Source organism: Sorex fumeus, unplaced genomic scaffold (genome assembly GCF_029834395.1).
Source record: "Sorex fumeus unplaced genomic scaffold, SorFum_2.1 ptg000037l, whole genome shotgun sequence".
NCBI classification, from domain to species: Eukaryota; Metazoa; Chordata; class Mammalia; order Eulipotyphla; family Soricidae; genus Sorex; species Sorex fumeus.
The window spans coordinates 1,594,124-1,615,925 of NW_026606094.1; the positions used below are offsets into that span (position 1 = coordinate 1,594,124).

The following is a 21,802-nucleotide window of genomic DNA, read 5'->3' on the forward strand; positions in this document are numbered from 1 at the left end:
TATTTATAATTTATTCCAAATAAATCAGGAGGTTATTATGTCTCAGCCAAAAAAGCAAGAAGCACAAATGCCTCTCCATCTGCACTGACTTTTTAATACACGCATTCTTAATTAGGTGAAGGCTATGTTTGATACTTGGCCAAGCATCAAGCAGAGAGAAAGGCTGCCACTTTAATCATAAGAAAGAGCACACGCCTGACACAGAAATAAAAGTCTCTTCACCAAAAATGCATGCAGTCCTGTAATTAACTTGGACAGCTGGCCATCCAGTGGGGGAAACAATTATACACTCACTGCCCGATAGTGGTGAAAGCCAGTTTTTAAGCTAGAAATTTGCCTACTCTCCCAGATAAAAATGCAAAAGGAAACATTTTATATTTTCTTCTCTCAAACTGTAACCATGTACGACAGAGGAAACTAACAAAAATATGAAAAGTTATTAACTCAGAGCCACACCTAGCATGCAATATCAGGCAAAGCTGTTTTGCTATTTCATTTTTGGGCCACCTCCAGCAAAGCTCAGGGTTTTACTCCTGGATCTTCATTCAGGAATCACTCCTGGTGGTGCTCCAGGGATCACATGGGATGCTGGGATCGAACCTGGGTCAGCTGCATGCAAGGCAAGTGCCTTACCAGATGTGCCATTACTCTAATCCCCAAGCAAAGTTTAATAAGGAAGAAATTACTAACAGGTGGCTCAGATGTACAAACCACCAAATCAATAGAAAGCAGTAAGTAATTGCCTTAAAACATTTGCAAAGCAGGCTGGTAAACTCATGTGCCAGAGAAAACAAATGGGAAATTTCCATTTCAAAACTTCAGTAAGCAGACATACTGAAAATTTACCAAGGAAAAGCCATCATATTGGAACTTTAACAATTTTACACCTATGCAAGGAATCTAGTTTGGCACAAATTTCAGATCCAGCCATGGGAAGAGATGTGGCCATGCAAAGAGACCTGTCAAAGTCTCTTGCTCTGCACTGTCAGAACAATGCAGCCTGTTAAGTAAGGTATACTCTCTAAATGGTCCTTGAGGGATGACGGAAAGGAAAAAAAAAAAAAAAGGTAAAATATAGCTAAAATGCTAAAGATGTAAAAAATGCCATACTTCAGCAAGTCAAAAATCAAATAAAAGCTAAAAATACATAATATACAAATTTTAAATAGCGGGCAATCCGTCCCGCATGGAAATACTTTGGGTGGACACAATTTCCTTTCCTTTCTGTGTGACCCATTTGTTTCTTTGACTCAAGACCATGGTCTCTGCCAGGCTGACACCTTGCCCCTTACCCAGGTAAGTGCCATAAGTCACGTTTCTGTACTCATCCCAGGAGATTAATCCGTCTTGATTCATATCAAACTCCTGCCACTGGTTTTCAACATTGTCATATATGTATTTCTTCTGGGCGTGCTTAATCCAGGATTTCAGCTCCCCCTCCGTCACAAACCCATCTTTATCCGCGTCTATTTTATCTACAATCATTCTACAAGACAAAACAGTTACGTTTCAAGGTGCCGGCTCCACAAGGCTTTTTCCCCCAGATAGTAGGGACCTACCTAAAACGTAGCCGTAGGTGGCATTTTTATACTCCTCCCAGGAAACGAGGCCGTCCTCATTGAGGTCATGCCCCTTCCACTGTCGTTCTACATCCTCGTAAATCCAGCGCTTTTGTGCAAATTTAATCCAGTCTTTGAGCTCATCCACAGTGACAAACCCGTCCTTGTCGCCATCTATCTTACTTACAATCTTTCTGTAGAAAATGCAGAGAAATCCAGCAAGAGGTTAAAAGGACAAAAGGCCCTGAGCTTAGCCAGGGTCAAGTGTGTTGTGACCAGAGGTGTTGCCCAGGGCGAAAACACAGAAATAAAAAAAAAGTCTCCAAAACAAAAACGCCACGCAATTGAAAAATGTTCTCTTCAATGGCACACTGCTAAATCTGCAAAGAGTATTTGCGTAAGGCCACATAGTTCCTGGCAGATGCACTTGGAGCCACGGGCAAACCCAGCATATCTACCCAGAGGTAGATTTCAATCTATAATCAAAGTTCAGGAGTGAATATCCATTCATATCTAGGTTCTGCACTCTTTATAAGAAGCTACATTTACATCTTTAGATTTTCCTTTATTATTTTTAACATAATTTCAGTTTCTAGGTAAATAATTGTATCAACTAGTATAACTTTCTAAAGATGCAAATGTTTAAACCAGATTTTAAAAGTTCAGCAGGGACTGGGTAGGATACAATGGGTAGGGCATTGGCCTTGCATGTGGCTGACCCAGGTACAATCCCCGGCACTCCAAAGGGTCACCTGGCCACTTCCAGGTGTGGCCCAAAATCCAAAAATAAATAAAATTGAAAATAAAGATCAAATTCAGCAACTTCTAAGAAAAATCACTTAAAATATACATATATGGAGCCAGAGATATAGTACAGTGGGTAGGGTTCTTGCCTTGCACATGGCCGATCCCCGGCATCCCATATGGTCCCTCCATCACTGCCAGGAGTTATCCCTGAATGCAGAGCCAGGAGTAAGCCCTGAACACTGCCAGGTGTGACCCAAAAGCAAACAAAACCCACAAACAACACAACAACAAAAAAAGATGAAAAAAACAAAAACAAAACATGTGTTGGAGAGATAGTACAGTAAGTACAGCAGGTAGGGCATTTGGCTTATGTCACCAACTGGGGTTGGATTCCCCGCAACCCACAGTTCCCTCAGCACTGCCAGGAGTGATTCCTGAGCACTGCTGGAAATGACCCCCAAACAAACAAAAAACCAAAACAACAAAAACAACAAAACAGGCCAGAGAGAGAACTCTAAGGCTGGAGTATGTGCCACACATGTGAAAGCTCAGGGTCAATTCCCAGGGTTGCCTGGTGGTGCCCCAGGTCAAGCATCCCTGGGCTGAGAATCACTGGGAGTGAATCCCTGGCCCTGTGAGCACTATTTGGGAGAACCCGCATCCCCCAACACCCAAGTAATAAAAAAAAACCACAATTCAGGTATACAAAGACAGATCACATACTGTGCTGAACTGGATTTTTAGATAGAACAACAGAAAAAGAATTCTGAGGAAATGATGTGGTAGGAATGTATTATCTTTAAGCAAATGTTAATAAGCTGAGAGTTAGAATGCAGACAATAAAGCAGAACTACACAGCTAAATATACGTTTGCCCTTCTTTTGCTTCTTTTTTCTACCTAAGTCATTTTAACCTGAGGATTTCAAAACATGTGCATGATATGAGAACTATTAAAGATGCAATCATCAATAGAGAATAACACAACCAATGTAAGTTCACATAAGTAACTGGCCCAATTTGGAATAGGAACTTGGAGTGAAAACTTCCATCAGAATCAATCCCTGGCATGCTTCTATGCTCTGATATTTGCTCAACTGAAAAAGACTGTCACTTGGTAGGAAACACTGCTTTTCCACCAGCTCGAATTCATCTCATATTATAATCAGAGTACTCCTGCCACTATAAAGCGATTTATCTTGCCAGTGATGTGGCATGACTCCAAATTTTCTGTTATTTAAATTCTATAATCAATAACCATTTTCCATCAACAAATGCATAGGCTTGTAGCGTTTGTTCTAAAACGTTAATAGAGAGAGTTATGTGGTAAAGAAGTCATCTCTGATAACATCCATGCACATGAAGGAAAAAACGCAATTGTAACCCAGTAAGTTTAATAATGTCAAAAGATAAAGTTATACTAGTATCTAAAGCTTCTGATTTATTTACAATTTATTTACAATGCTGTGTCCCAAAAGGAGAGGCAACCATTGAGGTAACTCAATAGGTCAAGCACATGCTTTGTATTCAGGAGGCCCAAGTTCCACACCCAGCACTTGGTCTCCCAGCAAAGAGCTGGAAGTAGATTCCCAGTATTGCTTGGATACACCCCCATGACTAAAAAGTAAGCACCAAACCCCAGAAGTTAAGTTACCAATGTCACTGAAACATTAAGAAAAAGGGGCACGGTTTCAGAATCCCTCTCATTCCTCAAAGGAAACTGGAAAAAACCTAAAGGCTCTGCCAAAAAAAAAAAAAACCCATATGATTACTCAAGATGAGCTTTTCTTAATGAAACTGGCCGAATGCCATTCTATTTATTCCAACAGAAACATCACAAGTGGTTTAAGCAAGAAGTTGCCAAACCTTTTCTGTAAAGGCAGAGCGAGTAAATATTTTTGACATTATGGGCCACACACAGATGCATAAATTCTTAAAAAAAAAATTTTTTTTAACAACCAGTAAGTATAAAAGTCATTCTCATCTTGCAAGCCATTCAGCCTGCAGTGTGAAAGTGCACTGAAAATGGCCGTTCCTATTTTAAGCATGAAGCTCTAATCTAAAACACCAACACTTTATGCCAATGATACCATATTCCTATGAGTTGGCGAACCCTACATTTCTTATTACAGTGCCACTAAATAAACATTTCTCCCAGGACGGACATTTAATTGACCATGTTATCATTTTCTTTTTTGGTTTTTTGAGTCACACTGGGCAATGCTCAGGAAGTTACTCCTGGCTCAGCACCCAGGAATTACTCCTGGCAGTGCTGGGGGACCAAACGGATGCAGGGGATTGAACCTGGGTCAGCAGCGTGCAATGCAAACACACTACCCACTATACTATCTCTCCGGCCCCAACCATATGTTCTCTTAAGAGTTAAAATGTGCCTCTATCCTTCAAGAGACACAAAACAGATCTTTTTGTATGTTTGCCTATTTGAGCCACACCTGGCAGTGCTGGGTGGGCTATTAATCCTGCTAACCCTGGCTCTATGCTAGGGAGTCGCTTCTGGTGGTGTTTGGGAGACCATGTTATGCCAGGGTCGAAACCAGGCATTTTGCATGCAAAACATGAGCTTCGTACATTGAGATCACCCTCTATTCCCCAAAACAGAAGTTTTTAAAAGAACCTGGGTCAAAAAAGGACTCAAATATTTCTGGAAATTTCAGTATGCAGTTTTATTTATATGCTTACGTGCATATTTTACTGAGGAAGGGTTCATAGCTCTCACTAGACTCCCCAAAAGGGATGGATTGTGATTCCCCCAAACTAACTTTTTTCCTTGCTTTGTTTTTGGGCCACATCCATCAATGCTCAGGGCTTACTCCTGGCCGGTGCTCAGGAACCACACCTGGCAGTGCTCAGGGGACCATATTAGTTGCTGGGGATCAAATTCGGGTCACCCTTTGTGCAAGATAAGCACATTACCATTATATTGTCTCTCTGGCCCCAAAACAATATTTATAAATGTTACAGTAAAATGGTTAAATTTTTTTATCAAGATTTTCACTTTCAAAAACTCATCACTTTATAAAGTAGTGATGTCACTGTAGCACTGTCCTCCCGTTGTTCATTGATTTGCTCGAGCGGGCATCAGTAACATCTCCACTGTGAGACTTGTTGTTACTGTTTTTGGCATATCAAATGCCACGGAGAGCTTACCAGGCTCTGCCGTACCGGGGGGGGGGGGGGGGGGGGGGGAATACTCTTGGTAGCTTGCTGGGCTCTCAAGAGGGATGGAGGAATCAAACCTGGGTTGGCCACGTGCAAGGCACGCTACCTGCTGTGCTATGGCTCCAGCCCATGATATCACTATCTCCAAATATTTGGGAGAAACAAATTCATTCATATGTTCCATGAAAATCTTGATTGGGGAGGGGGTACCGTTCTGTTTTTGGACTACATGTGGCGAGCTCAGAAATTACTTCTGGAGAGGCTCGGGGAACCATATAAGGGTACTGGGGATTGAGCCCAGGTGGACTACATGCAAGCAAAGTTTACCTTACCAACTGAACTCTCTCTCTAGTCCAAAACTTGATTTTTTTTATGTTTCATATATTTATTAATCATTGTAATCCCCAACATAATACATCAACATGTTTTCATGCATTTAGAGGGGAAGTATTTCCTAGTTTAGTGGAAAATTGATTTTTAACCACCTTATTCCAATCAAATATAAAGCCTGCTAAACTTCTGGTATTTACTGACAATAGATCTGTACATTTTCATCTATTAAAAACTGCTAACAGAGCTATTCTAATATCTGTAAAGAGCAAGAACATCCTGCCTAATACCAAACTTTAGGGTCTTTCACTACAAAGTAATTCTGAAAAGAGATACGTGCAGATGAAAATGTGGGTCAGACATGCAAGTTATTAATAGGCAAGACACGAAGAGGAGAAAGCCCTATAAACATCCCTATTTTCAGAACAGAATGTTAACAGTTATAAGACTGAAATTAAAAGTGAGCATGGTCTCTCAAAGTTAAAACAGCCACCTAAAAGAAGATGAACTCTTTAACATATTCTGTTCTCTATGTTGATTTACAAATGCTATGGAATAGTCACTCATTCTACATAGCAATATTTTCTAATAATTTTTCTCCATTTCAGGAAAGAATCCAATGAACCCAATGAAAAGAATCACATTTATTTTCAAGTATATTCCAAAGCAAACCCAATTATATCTTCACATTATAGCGCTTCCCATGATAGGAAAATATATTTAGAAATAGCAATTTGGTGAAATTTTCTAGACAGATCTTGAAAATTTTCAAAATAATAAAATTGAACCAAGAATGTTCACTGAAGACAAAACTTACACTAAATTAACTTGCATTTCTTTAAAAATGCAAAACTTGGGATGAGTATAAAAAAACAAAACAAAAAAAACAAAGACATTCTCAGACATCAGGTTAAAAATTATCAGTTGGGATCAATTCTTTCAGGTAAAAAGATATGCTGAAGCTAATACTGACCTTGACACTGGCCCAGCTGTTACTGAAATAGCAACTTTGTCTGGAAAGATAGCTTTTTAGCTGGAGCACATGCCTTGTATATGGAGACCCCGTGCTTTTTAGTTTTATTTGTTTTGGGGTCATCTCCAGCATGCTCAGGGGTTACTCCTGGCTCTGCATTCAGGAATCACTCCTGGTGGTGTTCAGGGTACCATATGGGTTGCAAGTGCGACCCCTGCTGTTCTATTGATCCAGGCCCCTGGAGGCCTTATATTTGATTTCTAGCACCAGAGTCCCCAAGCATCATGGGGAAGGCAACCCTTCTGATAAATTAAAAGGACTATATAAAACGGCAACTCATATAGTGATAAATGTAATACCATCACTGCTACAATCTTCTGAAGAGAACAGTTTAATTAAACATCTGAGAATGCAAACAAGGAGGGTGAAAGACATTCTGGGAAATCAAATTTTTTCGACTTTCAATTTTCAGTTTATTATCAAGCAAAGGTTAGACAACAATGAATATATTATAAGTAGCTTTTAAAAGTTAAAACTAGTTAGCATAAGAAGTCCTTCCACCCCCAAGTAACGTAGGGTTCAAAATCATAAAGTTTACGTGAAGTTCCTTAGTATTTGGTACTTTTAAGCAAGTGACTTTGCTTTGTAGAATGAGGTATAAACTGTTAATCAGTGGAGAAACGTATGGAAGCTAGCTAGCGCTTAATTAAATTTTAGTGGCAGCAATTCTGTGGTTAGATTTTTAAGAAAATTTAGTTCAACACAGCTTTAATTGGTGACTGAGTCATGAAGGGAAAATAAAAAAGAATGAGCTGATGTATAAAGAAGTACTGTCACCCCCACCAGTCCCTAGCCAGTCCCCAAGAGCTGGAACCTTACCCAAGTCTTTCCTTGCTTTCTTCTGGTGTCAGCTGATCAAAGGTCTTTGCTTCTTCAGCACCCAAGAAGGCATCATGATCATAGTCAAAACTCTCGGCATCATTGTGAACCTTCTCACTGAGCTGAGGCTCATGGTGCACCCGGTCTTTCTTTTCTGTGGGCTTGCTTGAGGCAAAGGCTGTGCAGAGGGACAGGCACATAAGAAACTGTCGCAGGTCCATGATAATGGCCTAAAGGAAAAAAGAAAGGCAGTTAATTCAGGAAGCAGAGAGCTTAACAAGAAAATTTCTAAAAAGGAAATTGAAACTTATACCCAATTAACTAATTTGATATACAAAAGTCTATATTTATAATATGTCAAATATTATTTCTTAATTTATAAAATAAGTATGGCAGAACCTCAGACTTTCCAATTTTATGGCGAGTTTTCACCAGTTTCCTGCATCTGAGTGTAGAACGACAAGATTACAGTTAATTATAGTTAAAAAAAAAAATCTACCTTGGGGCTGGAGAGAGTACAGTGTGTAGGGCACTTGCCCTGCCCTTGTCAATCAATCTTTGTAGGATTTGATCCCTGGGATGCTGTTTGGCCCCATCCAAGCCCTGCCAAGAGTGATGCCTAAGCACAGAGTCAGGAGTTAAGTCCTGAACACTGTTGGACGTGTCCTTCCCTGATTCTACCTCATTCATGGGCTTCCTAAAGAAAACACCAGAGGGCCCAGAGCAACACTACAGCAGGCAGGGGGTGTGTGCTTGCCTTGCTCATGGACAACCTGGGTTCGATCTCCGGCAACCCATATGGTCCCCCAGAGCCCTGCCAGTAGTGATTCCTGAGCACAGAGCCAGGTCAGGATTAAGTCCTGAGCACCACTGCTGTGTGATGAAAGAAAGAAAGAAAGAAAGAAAGAAAGAAAGAAAGAAAGAAAGAAAGAAAGAGAGAGAAAGAGAGAAAGAGAGAAAGAGAGAAAGAGAGAAAGAGAGAAAGAGAGAAAGAGAGAAAGAGAGAAAGAGAGAAAGAGAGAAAGAGAGAAAGAGAGAAAGAAAGAAAGAAACCAGAATAGGACTTGAATTCTTTTGCCAAATACTTTATCTTTTAATCAAACAGCAGCAGTCTGGTCTTTAAATCCTACGGTTATCAGAATCACCTAGATGTTTTAACAAGTCTCATGAATAGCTAAGTGATTATTATTAGACAGGAGGCTTGGGGTTGAATTGTGTCTCACCAAGAGACATAAAGTCCTAATCCAGCTCTTACCTGTGAAGTGACCTTATTTGGAAACAGGACTTTTGCAGATATAACCAAGCTAAAATGAGGTCATATTGGATTAGCGTGGGTTCCAACCCAATGAGTAATGTCCTAATAAAAGGAGGGAAATTCGGACAAGACAGAGAACAGGATGCCATGTTATAAAAGAAACAAGAGATTGATCTATCCACAAGCACAGCAACAAAACCCAGGATTAATGACAACCACCAAAGTCTAGACAAACCCTCCCTGTTATGCCTTCAAAGAGGGTAGGGCTGGCCCTGCAGAACCCTAGATTTCAAACTTTTAGTCTCTAGAACTGTGATAGTAAGCTTATTTGGATGTTTTTGGGGGCCACACCCAGCAGTGCTTTGAGTAAGCCCTGGAGGTACACAGGATTCAAACCTAGGTTGTAGGTGCATTATTTTCCATACAGAAAGTATAGCACCTACATTTTTTCTGGCTTGTTTCTGAGTCAAACTCAGCTATGCTCAGGACTTACTCTTATCTGTACCCCAGATACTATCTGGCTCCTAAATTTCTTTTCTTTCTTTTTCTGGTGTGTTTTGGGCTGGAGCGATAGCACAGCGGGTAGGGCGTTCGCCTTACAAGCGGCCAACATGGCCGACCCGAGTTCGATTCCTCCGCCCCTCTCGGAGAGCCCGGCAAGCTACCGAGAGTATTCGATATGCCAGACACAGTAACAACAAAGTCTCCAATGGAGACGTTACTGGGCCCGCTCGAGCAAATCGATGATCAACGGGAGGGCCTTTAAAAACATAACAGAATATTTTTCTTTCAGTATTTAAAAAATGAAATCCACAAATATTTTAAAGAAATTATGTAATCTAGTTGGTGAGTTTGAGTAAAAAGCACCTCAAGTAATCGTTTTCTTGACAGGGACTTCCTGTAGTTACATTTGAGAACTGCTTCCTAAGTGTAAGCATAATCTCTCTCTCTCTCTCTCTCTCTCTATATATATATATATATATTTATGTCTGTAAGTTTACCTTATCTTAAAAAAAAAAAACTGGCCATTTGCCAACTTGCCAGGGCAATGCTAAATTTGTTTTAAGCCACTCTGTGGTAATCTGTAATAGCAGCCCTAGGCATGAGATTATCTACAGTAGAAGGATAGTGACATCAGATTAAGTAAAATAAAAGGTGTCCAAATCTACAAATTAAACCAATTAGATGCCATCCCCAGGACACCATTTGTAGAATGTATTTATTTAAAGGTTCACATTCTATTGGTTAATATTTTTAAAACACAAAATGATTCTTTCAGTGTAGCTTTTAGTTCAGTGGTTCTTAATCTATACTACTCCCTAAAATCTCTTCCCCACATGTTCTTAGACAGTATGACCATTGAAATCTACCCTAAGCTGTAATTAAATTTTTTTCCCCCTTTTGTTTTTGGGCCACACCAGCTGGCTCTGCTTATTCTTGTCTCTGTGCTCAGGGGTTACTCCTAGTGGTGGCTCAGAGACCATATGCAGTGTCAGGGAACAAACTGGAACTGATGCAAGGTGTGCAAGGCAAGCATCTTAGCCCCTGTATTTAAAGTAGCCAGTGAGAGGCCACAGTGAGAGTAGGCATCTGCCTTGCAAGTGGTAGACTGGGATTCGATCCCCAGCATTCCATATGGACCCCGAGCATTGCCAGGTATAATTCCTGAGTGCAGAGCCAGGAGTAACCCTTGAGCATCACTGGGTACAGCCCCAATCCCCACCCCTCCCACCCCCAACAAAGTAGCCAGTCAGGGGGCTGGAGCAATAGTACAGTGGGTAGGGAGGGCACTTAACTTGCACACTGCATACCTGGGTCAATCCCATATGGTTCCCCACCCCCCACCCCCCAGCACTGCCAGGAGTGATTCCTGAGTGCAGGCAGAGTCATCAGCATCTCTGGTGTGGTCCCAAAATAAAAAGCAAAGAAACAAAAAAGTCTTAAGTAGCCAGAAAAGCCCCTCACCTAACAGCATCTTGGCCTTGCAGGCCGTCCCCTCTTTCCCAGCAGCCTTACTCCACTCTAGAGCAGTTACAGAAGCAGCCGGAGGGGAATCAATCAATCAATCACGTGTGTGTGATCAGTCCCGTAAGTATGAATGGGGAATGTCACCTTGGGTCCACGTCCAAGAAACTTCTCCTCTAGCAGGCCCTATTTCCTGGGGGTTGGGGTGGAGGCACTTCTGTGAGCACTCTGGAGTGGAAATAGTTGTGGACTTTTACCCAAATGAGTGATCTTTGTTCATCTACAGGTGGCAACTATGTTTTTTCCCAGAAATTAAAAAAAAAAAAAAAGCAAGCCCTCAAAGAAAGGAAAATTCTGATCTAGGAGGTACTCTAAGACCACTTTTTAAGACCTCTGGAATGTTGAAACCAGGTTCGAGTGTAAAACAGAAACCACAGTGTTCAGACCCGGTTTAACTACTTAACAAACAGGACAAGCTGAATCCTTGCTGGGGATGAGAACAATGTGTGAGCTACCAATTTTATTTTATTTTTTATTTTATTTTATTTATTTTTCATCTTTTTGTTTAATTTGCTTCAAGGACAAAAATCAGTAGTAATAAGAATCACAAACTGAATATTTTTAAAATATAAAAGAATTAAGATTATAAAGAAAGCATTTATAGTGAAACGTAATTAGAACATTAAAAAAATTTTAATTCAGTAACAGTATATGAAGGCTGGAGTGATAGTACAGCGAGTAGGGCGTTTGTTTGTGTTGCACGTGGCCGACCCGGGTTCGATTCCTCCATCCCTCTCATAGAGCCTGGCAAGCTACCGAGAGTATCCCGCTCCCACAGCAGAGCCTGGCAAGCTCCCCGTAATGAGCTACCAATTTTAGAGACCAAGGAATTCCTTTAGCTTAAAAGTGAGAGTTCTATGTGCCACGTGCCCCTGAGCCTTTGGGAGAGACCAGCTCTGTACTAGTAATTCATTTGCACTGTTTGTGATGTGTTTCACGCTGAGAAATGGGGGTTGTTTTTGTTTATCCCCCACGCTTGTCATTTAGCTTTATGTATTGTGGTGTCTAGGCTCTATCATTTTTGTTACTAAGGAGGAAAGCCAATAGTGGCAGATAACAGTAGTTATTATAGCAATTTCAGGCTCCAGAGGATCAAGGTTTGTCTTAAGTAAACACGATAATAAGTAGATAACCTCCTTTTGTCACGTATTATGATAAGTGAACTCTGGTCTGCTAAACAATAACAAAAAAATGGATTTGTTGGATCCCAATGAAGTTGGAAGAATTCATGTTAAAGGACCCATGAAAAAAATTTGGAGTTTTAAACCTAAATTTCTTACTGGAAAAAGAGTAAATAGACAAAAAAAATACTGTGGTTAACAAAGTGGCATTTTTGTTTTGTTTGGGGGGGTAATATGCAGAGGTGCTCAGGAATAACCCATTGTGGTGCTTGGGAAACCAGGCTTGTTGGCTTGCAAGGCAAACAACTATTTCTCCAGCCCCCAATAAAATCTTTTTAAATATCTGACGTCATAGCGTACCTTAAGAGTTTTAGTAGCCACCAGAAATTTTTGAGTTTCAAAAACCATAATGGGGTCAGAGAGAGTAAATACAGGTGTTATTTGTTCTCTGACACCACATATAGTTCCTTGAGCACCACCACGGATCACTACTGAACTGAGTCATCAATTACCTCCGAGCACCATAAGTGTGGCCCAAAACTCAAACAAAACAAGAACTCAATAGATTACACATATTCCAATACATTAACTTTTCTTATAACTCTGGAATAGTAACTAGAGAAGTTTCACTGTATTAGCATGAATTTCTGTATTCCTTTAAATTCAATGAACTAAAACCTATTTAGTTTCACACTACCATAACCATGTTACCTAACAAAAAAACAAAATACAGGTACCGGGGACAGTACAGTGGGCAAGGAGAAAACGGCAGGATGTAACCCCCAGGGACCCACTGTCAAAAGAAAGTTATTCTCACTGGACAGTCAAGACCCATCAAAGAAGCAAGACCATGAGCTCCTCGAGTAAGGGGGTCGGTCTTTTCTTAGGCAGCTCCTGTGGTGCCAGAGCTCAGCTACATTTCTCAAATTTTATCAGTAATCTTATCAGCATAGCCCTCTTGCTGGAATAGAGCTTAGTTACATCCAGAGTTCCATTTCCAACACTTAGGGAAAAAAAAGTAGGGGGCATTACACAGATTTCCGAGGATGAAGGTGGATTTACCTACACAGACACTGAGTCCTCACCGGGACATGTCAAGTGAATAAAAAAAGCAATGTGCAAAATAATGTAAAGATTTCATTTCTGTAAAAAGCAAAACCAGAGGCCTGAGCAATAGTACAGCAGGTAGGGCGTTTGCTTTGCACATGCCTGACCTACGTCCGATTCCTGGTATTTCATATGGCCCCCTGAGACTTGCTAGGAGTTAATTTTTAAGTTCAGAATAAGAAGTAACCCCTAAGGATCACTGAATGTGGCCCCCAAACCAATAATAATTAAAAAGCAAAATCAAAAAACCTTTTCAGGTTGTTTGTATCTCTATAAAATCTTAATTACACACAAAAATGCGTGGAAGGATAAACTACAATGGGAAGGATAAGAAAGAAATGAGGGGTAGGTCAGAAGGACTACCGGTACAGAGTGAATTTTAGTTAATATATTTGGTGTTGCCTGTTTTTTAAAAATTAAGCATATTTCTGTGCATTACTTTCTTGTGTGCACTATTTCAGATATAATATAGGAATGGAGAGTCTAGGGTTATAAGGAAGTCTCCTTGCATAGGGTCTAGTCCGGTTTGCTCCCCAGCATTGCATGTGGTCCTGAGCCCTGCCACGAGTGATCACAGAGACAAATCAATCCTGAGAAACACAGGGTGTGATGTGCACGCACACATGCTCTTACACATACTAGTAAAACAAATTTTCTGGACATTTTTTTCACATAAAATGCATGTTTGTTTTTGGATCACACCTGGTGGTACTCTGGGCTTACACCTGGCAGGGCTTAGGGGACCAGATGGGATGCTGAGGACTGGTTCCTGGGTGGTCACATGCAAGGCAACGCACCTTACCTGCTGTACTATCTCTCTAGCACCCATATCACATCTTTTAAAAAATCCTAAGTGTTACACGAAAAGTAAAACATACTTTACAGTAATATCCCAATTTAATGATTCAACTATCAAGTAGTTCAGTGAAAGTGTGAAGAGAAAATAATTTAGTGAGCTCTCAAATGTCAGAGTATTTTAAGATACATCCAAACTACCTATGTTAGAAGTTTACATAATCAAGTAAAATTGAACGTCACTGAAACAGTGGATTTTCCTTATTATTAATACAGCATCTCACATTTAGGAAACGTTTATAGAAAATTACATTCCTACATTCCCTAGTAGAAAGAATTCTAATTCTTACAAACTCCATGCGGACCAAATGAATAAATGCTTATGCCCACTAATGCTATCAAGACCTTTAAAGAATACAATAAAATTTTCATATGTGTAACTCACAGAAATGTAACAGAGTCTCTGTGTTCCACAGATGTCAAACACTTAAGTTGGAAGGTTAACATTTCCATACAAAGATGACAATTCCTGGGGCTGAAGAGACAGAACAAGGGATAGGGTGCTTGCAGGCACACAGCCCACCCGGGTGGTCCAATTCCCGGTCCAGGTTATGGTTCCCCAGCCCTACCAGGAGTGATCCCTGAATCACAGATCCAGGAGTAAGGCCAGAGCATCAGCAGATTGTGGCCCCAAAACCAACCAAACCAAAAAAACAATTCCAGTGTAAAAACCAAGCAATCTGACTTAATTACCCAGTTTCCCCAGTTACATTTTCAAACTGACCTCCCTATAGAAAATTCTGACATTCAATACTTCTTAGATTATCACAACATTCTTCCCAAAACCTCAATATTCTTTCAGGTTTGCTCTCTCTCTTTTTTTTTTTGCTTTCTGAATCACACCCAATGATGCTCAGGAATTACTTCTGGCGGTGCTTGGGGGACAATATGGGGTGCCGGATTGAACCTAGGTTGGCTGCATACAAGGCAAATGCCCTACCCGCTGTGCTATCGTTCCGGCCCCTTGCTCTCTTTTCATTCCCAACATGTTTTCTAGGAGTTGTCCGTACCGTTTCTCCTTCCTTGCCATGCATTATCCTGAAATCTGGCTTTCAATATACCCTGATATGATGCCTAAAAGATCATCAAAGACCACCTGAAGGGCAAAACCAATGGTCCTACTAACTTCATTTGTCTGCAACGGGTAGTAAAAATCTGCCCCTTATGGCCAGGGAGGTGGCTCAATTGAGAGAGCATACATCTAGCACCTATGAGGTTCTGAGCTGGAACCCTGGTCCATATTTTCCTCCTCATGTTGCTGGTAGTAGTTCTGGTGGTTCCCAGCTGGAATAGGAAGCAACAGAGCAAAGGGTACTACAAACAAGTGCCAGAGTCACTGGCAGGTACCATCTTTAGATCTCTCTAAATCTTGCAGATGGAAGTGCTGGTGGATGCCAAGTTTGGATCTCATTCCTCAGAACAACAGACCCGGAGAGAAATTGAGAACTCTACTGACCCGCAAGCAAATACTAGATGATGGCTGGGAAACAAGAACCAAGAGTGCTTTTTCCTAGCAGACAGACCCAGCCTTTGCCAGTTCACATCTGATATGTACACATTCTGCAGATTTCCCAAAGCACAGCTCATTAGCTCAGGGGTTCCACTACAAGCAGTGCTCCCTATGGTCATTCAGACTCGGCTCCCTGCTCCCAAGTTTGAGCTCTGTCACCAACTGATCACCGAGGCATACTCATTATATCATGAGTTCCCCAGCCACTGCCCAGGTCTGCGTGACCTTGGAAGGCTAGTAGTTACTTGGACACTGGTGACTTCGCCACAAAGGTGCCCTCAGGTAATTTTGAAACAGCCAGGTCTGCACAGAACAATATAAAGATAAAACTCACTCTGAGGGGTCATAATAGCAGGCTGGAAACAACTCCTAATGCCTCACTAAGAGCTATGCATGATCAGCTAAAAACACCAAAACTGTGGTTCTAATGATGCTAACAGAAATAACAAGAACTTCAACAAAGACAAAAAAAAGTGAGGAAAGTCGAAACAAAGAACAAAGAATATAGTACATGAACTAAAATACACAACAGAAGTTCAAAAGTAGAACAGATACTGAAAACTGAATCACTAAGATTAAAGATAATGTACTAGAAACCAGCTAAAAAATCAGCCAAAAGACTAAAAACAACAAAGATAGGGTGAGGGAGACGACGCAACAGACTGGATGATGTGCCTTCCTTGCAGGAGGAGCCTAGGTTTGATTCACGGCACATGGGAAATTCTCCTGCCCCCCCCGCCCCCCAAAAAACAAAATGAGACAATGTAAGAGTTATATAGGACAATACTGAAAGGAACATTTTCAGCATAAGGATTCCAGAAAGACAAGAGAAAATGAGGGAAAAAATATATTTGAAGAAATAATAGCTATGAATTTTCAAAGCCAATAATGAAAACTTGATACTTAGATTTAGGAAATTCAATAAATTCTAAACAAAACCCCGAACAGATCTAAACCAAGACACATAATTAGAATGGTAAAAACCACAGGTAAGGGTGAGAAAGAGATGCTCAAAGGGTTGCAGTGCACAGTATTGAACGCTGGAGGCCCAGGTTCAATTCCTGGTACTGCATAATCCCTGAATAACTCCTGAGCACAACTAGTGTGAACCCCCCGTACCCCCCCACACACACACACGAGAATTCTAACAGCAGTCACACATAAAAGACTATGAGACTATGAACAGAAGATTTCTCAACAGATCCTCCACAGCTTCTAAGGAAGTGCATAATGTAATCAGTGGTTTTCAACCTTTTGACCAGTGCTGACCAGTGGTTGAAACTCACTAGCGCATACAAAGTGCTGAATGAAGAGGCTGTCAATCAAGAACACTAGGTGGCAAACCAACAGTTAAAGGAATGCATCACCATTAAACCAGACTTTCAGGAAATCCTTAAGGGTGTTCTATGAAAGGAAAAGAAACTAACTGTATACTTAAAATCAGAAAGACAGCTAACAAAAAAAAAAAAAAGAGAGAGAGAGAGAGACAGAGATCGAAGACTAATAAGTTTACTGATTCACTCCTGATTCTTTCAACTGTATTAAGCTTGGAATTAAAAATTTCAGACACTGTATTTTTAAATAACAGGCCACATTGAAAGGTGGGGGAAGGGAAGAGTGCTGGGGGATCAAACTCGGGCCTCGCATGCTACCACTTGACTATCTCCTTGGCCCCAGAGTTTGTACTTTCATTTGGTTCTTTAGAAATCTTGGCATATTTCTCTGTTGAGATTTTATACCGTCATTTATTAGTGGTATTATTTTCCATTTCATCATAAATGTAGTTATAGCAGATGTTTGATCTTATTCAATACAAAATTTGGCACGGCGGGTTTGGGCATATTGATTTTTTTTGGTGAATGGGCCATGTTCGCCTAATACTTTTGCTAAATAATTTTGGATTATAGCCCAGATGTTTTATGCATTATAATCTAAGCCTCTAATTTCTATTTTATTCCTTGGGGGATGTGGGTAGAAATAGAGCAAATAGGTATTTCCCATTCCGAAGATATAGTAATGCAGGTTGGGCACTTGCCTTGCTCATAGTCAAGTGGGGTTCAATCCCTGACATCCCATATGGTCCCCCAAGAACTGCCAGGAGCAATTCCTGGGCAGAGACAGGAGTAAGCCCTGAGCACCATTGTGTGTGACCAAGACCCCATCCCCATCATCCCCCCCCCCAAAAAAAGCTGTATTTGTTTTTTGTTTTAATACAGGATGCCATACATTTTCCATTGAAGTTGCAAAGTACCTCCTGTTTTAGAGGGTATATCAGCAATTGTGGAAAAAATGTTATCATACCCCATTTTCCCAATAACCTGTAAATTTTTCTCTTCAGAACTCTGTCCCTCTTCCAAAGCTAACATTTAAAAAAAATAGCACAGCGGGTAGGGCGTTCGCCTTACAAGCGGCCAACATGGCCGACCCGAGTTCGATTCCTCCGCCCCTCTCGGAGAGCCCGGCAAGCTACCGAGAATATTCGATATGCCAGACACAGTAACAACAAAGTCTCCATTGGAGACGTTACTGGGCCCGCTCGAGCAAATCGACGATCAACGGGAGGGCCTTTACCTTTACCTTTAATGTAGGAGGTACTGCTATTTATTCAGCCATTGATTAAGCTGACTGAATTGAGCATGATCTCCACTAAAAATTTTTTAAGGGAATGAGTTAATGCCAGAGGGCTCAAAAGACTCAAGCATATACTTTGGCACTGCAAGGACTGCTGTGTAGGCCCCCACCCTCAAACCTAAGTCTACACTGCTCTGTACAGTAGGTAGCAGTCACATGTACTATATATAAAGTACTTGAACATAAGTAGTGAATTAACATGTGGTACTTATACTTTATATTTTAAAAATGGTATTCTTAGGGCCGGAGCCATAGTACAGGGGCTAGGGCACTTGCCTTGCATGCAGCTGACCTGGGTGGTTCCCTGAGCATGCTAGGAGTGATCTCTGAGTCTCTGAGTGCAGTGTGAGGAATAAGCCCTGAGCACCAATGGAGTGGCCAATAAAAAGGGTATTGCAAATGTACTAGATTAAATGATTAAAATTTATTTCACCTGTTTTAAATTTTCAACAGACGTTTAAATTACCTATGTGGTTTGTCTATTACTTTGGAGAGCACCATGCCAGTAGATACAAACAAAAGGCCAGCTCAGAGTAGCAAATATTATTATCCTTTTGTAATATCATCAATGACTGACCGACTTATTTTTGCCAGTAATTTATAAGGAGGAAATAGTAATGGCATAAACTTTCATTTCAGAAGCAATGATGAGTTCTAAAAATGAATTAGTCAAATAAAATTTCCCTTGGAAGGTTTAATTATAGCATCTCTCCTCTTCCTTCCCAGTAATTTGTTCAAAAAACCCATGGGTCAAATATCACTTAAAGTAAATGGTTTCAGGAAACGTAATGTCTTGATTAAGTTAAACTTTAAGAATATTAATACGCTGGAAAAAACCCGAGTGCCCAAGAACAGATGACTAGTTAAAGAAACTTTGATACATCTACACAATGGAATACTATGCAGCTGTTAGAAAAGATGAAGTCATGACCTTTGAATATAAGTGGATCAACATAGAAAGTATCACGCTAAGTGAAATGAGTCAAAAAGGGAGACACTCATCTGTGGAATATAAAGTAACAGAATGGGAGACTAGCACCCAAGAATAACAGAGATAAGTACAAGGAGGTTTGCTCCACAGCCTGGAAGCTGGCATCACATGCTGGAGGAAAAGGCAGCTCAGACAGAGAAGGGAACACCAGGTAAAATGTGGTTGGAGGACCTGCTTGGGATAGGAGATGCGCGCTGAAAGTAGATTATAGATCGAACACGATGGCCACTCAATACCTCTACTGCAAACCACAATACTCAAAAGAAGAGAAAGAGAACAAAAGGGAATGCCCTGCCACAGAGGTGGGGTGGGGAGGGGGGATGGGGTGGAGGGGTGGGAGGGATGCTGGGATCATCGGTGGTGGAGAATGGACACTGGTGGAGGGATGGGTACTCGAGCATTGTATGACTGAAACACAAGCATGAAAGTTTGTAAGTCTGTAACTGCACCTCACAGTGATTCACCAATAAAAAAAAAGAATATTAATACGAGGTGATCCTACAATTATTCAAAGACCCATTGCTCAATGTTAATAAGTGGGAGTAATGGGTGTGGTGGTAAAATTCCAGTTCTCTGAGCTGGATATTCGGGGGAGAGGGGAGGGGGAAACATTCCTCTACAATGCAGCAAAGCAAGATCTCACTGCTAGTGTGCCTACTTCAATTGAGATTGAGGGGGAAGAGTCTGTTAACAATTTAACTGTGTGAAGGCTCAGGTTTATGGTATCTAGGAAAGCAAATGGACGTGGCTGGTTTACCTTAGTGCTTCTCAAGCAAGGGCAATATAACCCCCTGTAGGCCTCATACTTAAGAAGGCCAAAGGTGAAAATCACTATACGTAGGAGGCAATGGTAGAATGGAGAGTTAACCAGTAGGTCAGTGGGAATACAGGAAGGAAACAAGACTGGAAATGGGCCATCAGAAAAAGTTCGGGAAACATTTACCTGCTCTTCACTTACAGATATTAATACAAGTACCACTAGTGGACTTAGGTACTTGAGAAAGACAAACTATTACTCAGGTTTCTTAGTTTTATAACCAAAGCAACCTAATACAAACTTTAAAAAGAGCCAAGGGACTTGCTCAAAGGGCTATTATCGCAGGCTTTGTATGAATGAGGCCTGGATTCCATCCTTGATGTCCTCTGAGCATCTCACTGACGGGTAGTTCCCCAGGAGTGATGGGTGTAGCCCCAACCACCAAAAATAAACACATTTTTCTAAAGAGTGAAAATTTTTTCAAAAAGAAATTCTAGGAGACTATTTCCTGTTGGCTGATGAAACTAATACATAATTGTCACAAGAACATCATGCAAAATATCGGAACAGGAACTGTATTTCTAGTTTTAATTCTGCAATGTATAACATACATAAAATTAAGCTTTTTTTTCCCCTTTGTGGGTCACACCCAGCTGTGACCAGGGCTAACTCCAGATTCTGTACTCAGGGATTACACCTGGAAAGCTCAAGGGGCCATATGGGGTGCTGGGGATCCAATTCAGGTCTGTTGCAGGCAAGGCAAGCGCCCTACCCACTGTAATATCACAACGGCTCCCAAGTTCTTAAGATTTAGGTACTTAATTTCACTTAATTTCCTGCCAAATGCCTATAAAAAAAATGAAAAGACTAGTATGGTCGCTGCAGGTAGAAGTGATCTGTACAGATTCTTCTAGTATTTCCACCAAGTGGATGACACCACCAGTAGGGGGCGCCTGAATAATCCGAAGGGAGGGTAGTAGTGGCCTGGGGTGTAGAGTTCGAGGGGTGATTACTCCCCCCCATTCTGAAAAGAAGATGACAGGCCACATAAATTTGAAAACTGCAATGATACAAAATTGTTTGTACCACTCCATAATAATGTCCAATGGGCTACTTGAACTGGTCTCCTTGCATCTCCTGTAATAGAAGTCTACAGCTCTGGAAGGAGGAGACATCAGCTAATATAAATTAATGCCGACCGTCCCTAATACAGTGCCTTACACGTTTTCCATACCAATGTATTTCAATGGACTAGCTGGATAGTATTTCTGCCTGTTCCAGTTCCCCAACCCCCAATTCCTCTTAACTGGGTGGACCTGGCCATCAGCCAGGAACAGGCACAATGTTATTTCAGCTGTTTCAACTCTAAAACATAAACTTCAGGCATCAACAACATTCATACTTCAAGAGTTTTAAAGCAGTATTTCCAAAGTGGGAGGTACCAGCTTCACGGACCCCCTCCCAGAGGGGTGGGGAGTACAATGCAGAACTATCCAGAGGGCAGCAGTATCCTCAGGTAAACTGGGGGTGGGGTGGGGGTGGGGGTGGGGGGCTCTCTGAAAGAAGATAGGGAGATTTCCAGGAGGGGCATTGAGTGATTTCTTCCTTTTTTTTTTCCTCACAAGGGGGGGTGGTGATCGGCAAAATAAGCTTGAGGACCTCTGGGTTTGGAGAGAATCTAGGAACTTAAGAGTCTTGCAAACATCTCCCGTCGTTCTCCGCCAACTACTCCAACAGTCCTGGCACACCCAGGTCACAGAAAACCCCAGCTATTACCAAAAGAATGATTGTCTACACTGGGACAATGTATTTAAGTGCTACAGGGAGGTCAAATTGTTTCCATACATCTCTGACAAACTGCAACTTCCATTCCCTGGAGAGTAAG

General features: G+C 41.1%; 1 protein-coding gene across 2 annotated transcripts in view; it reads right to left on the reverse strand.

Annotated features, from left to right (window-relative positions):
• Positions 1 to 21,802, reverse strand: part of CALU (calumenin) — a 33,216-nt gene that overhangs the window by 10,067 nt on the left and 1,347 nt on the right. Inside the window, exons 2-3 of one of the 2 annotated variants that reach the window (XM_056118284.1) lie at positions 7,666 to 7,895; positions 1,293 to 1,486 (exon numbers count right to left, since the gene is read on the reverse strand). In XM_056118284.1, the coding sequence (XP_055974259.1) occupies positions 1,293 to 1,486; positions 7,666 to 7,886 (415 nt within the window). In that variant the 5' untranslated portion in view covers positions 7,887 to 7,895. Of the gene's footprint in view, positions 1 to 1,292; positions 1,487 to 1,559; positions 1,754 to 7,665; positions 7,896 to 21,802 lie in introns of both variants that reach the window. The other variant, XM_056118283.1, reaches the window with a different exon arrangement.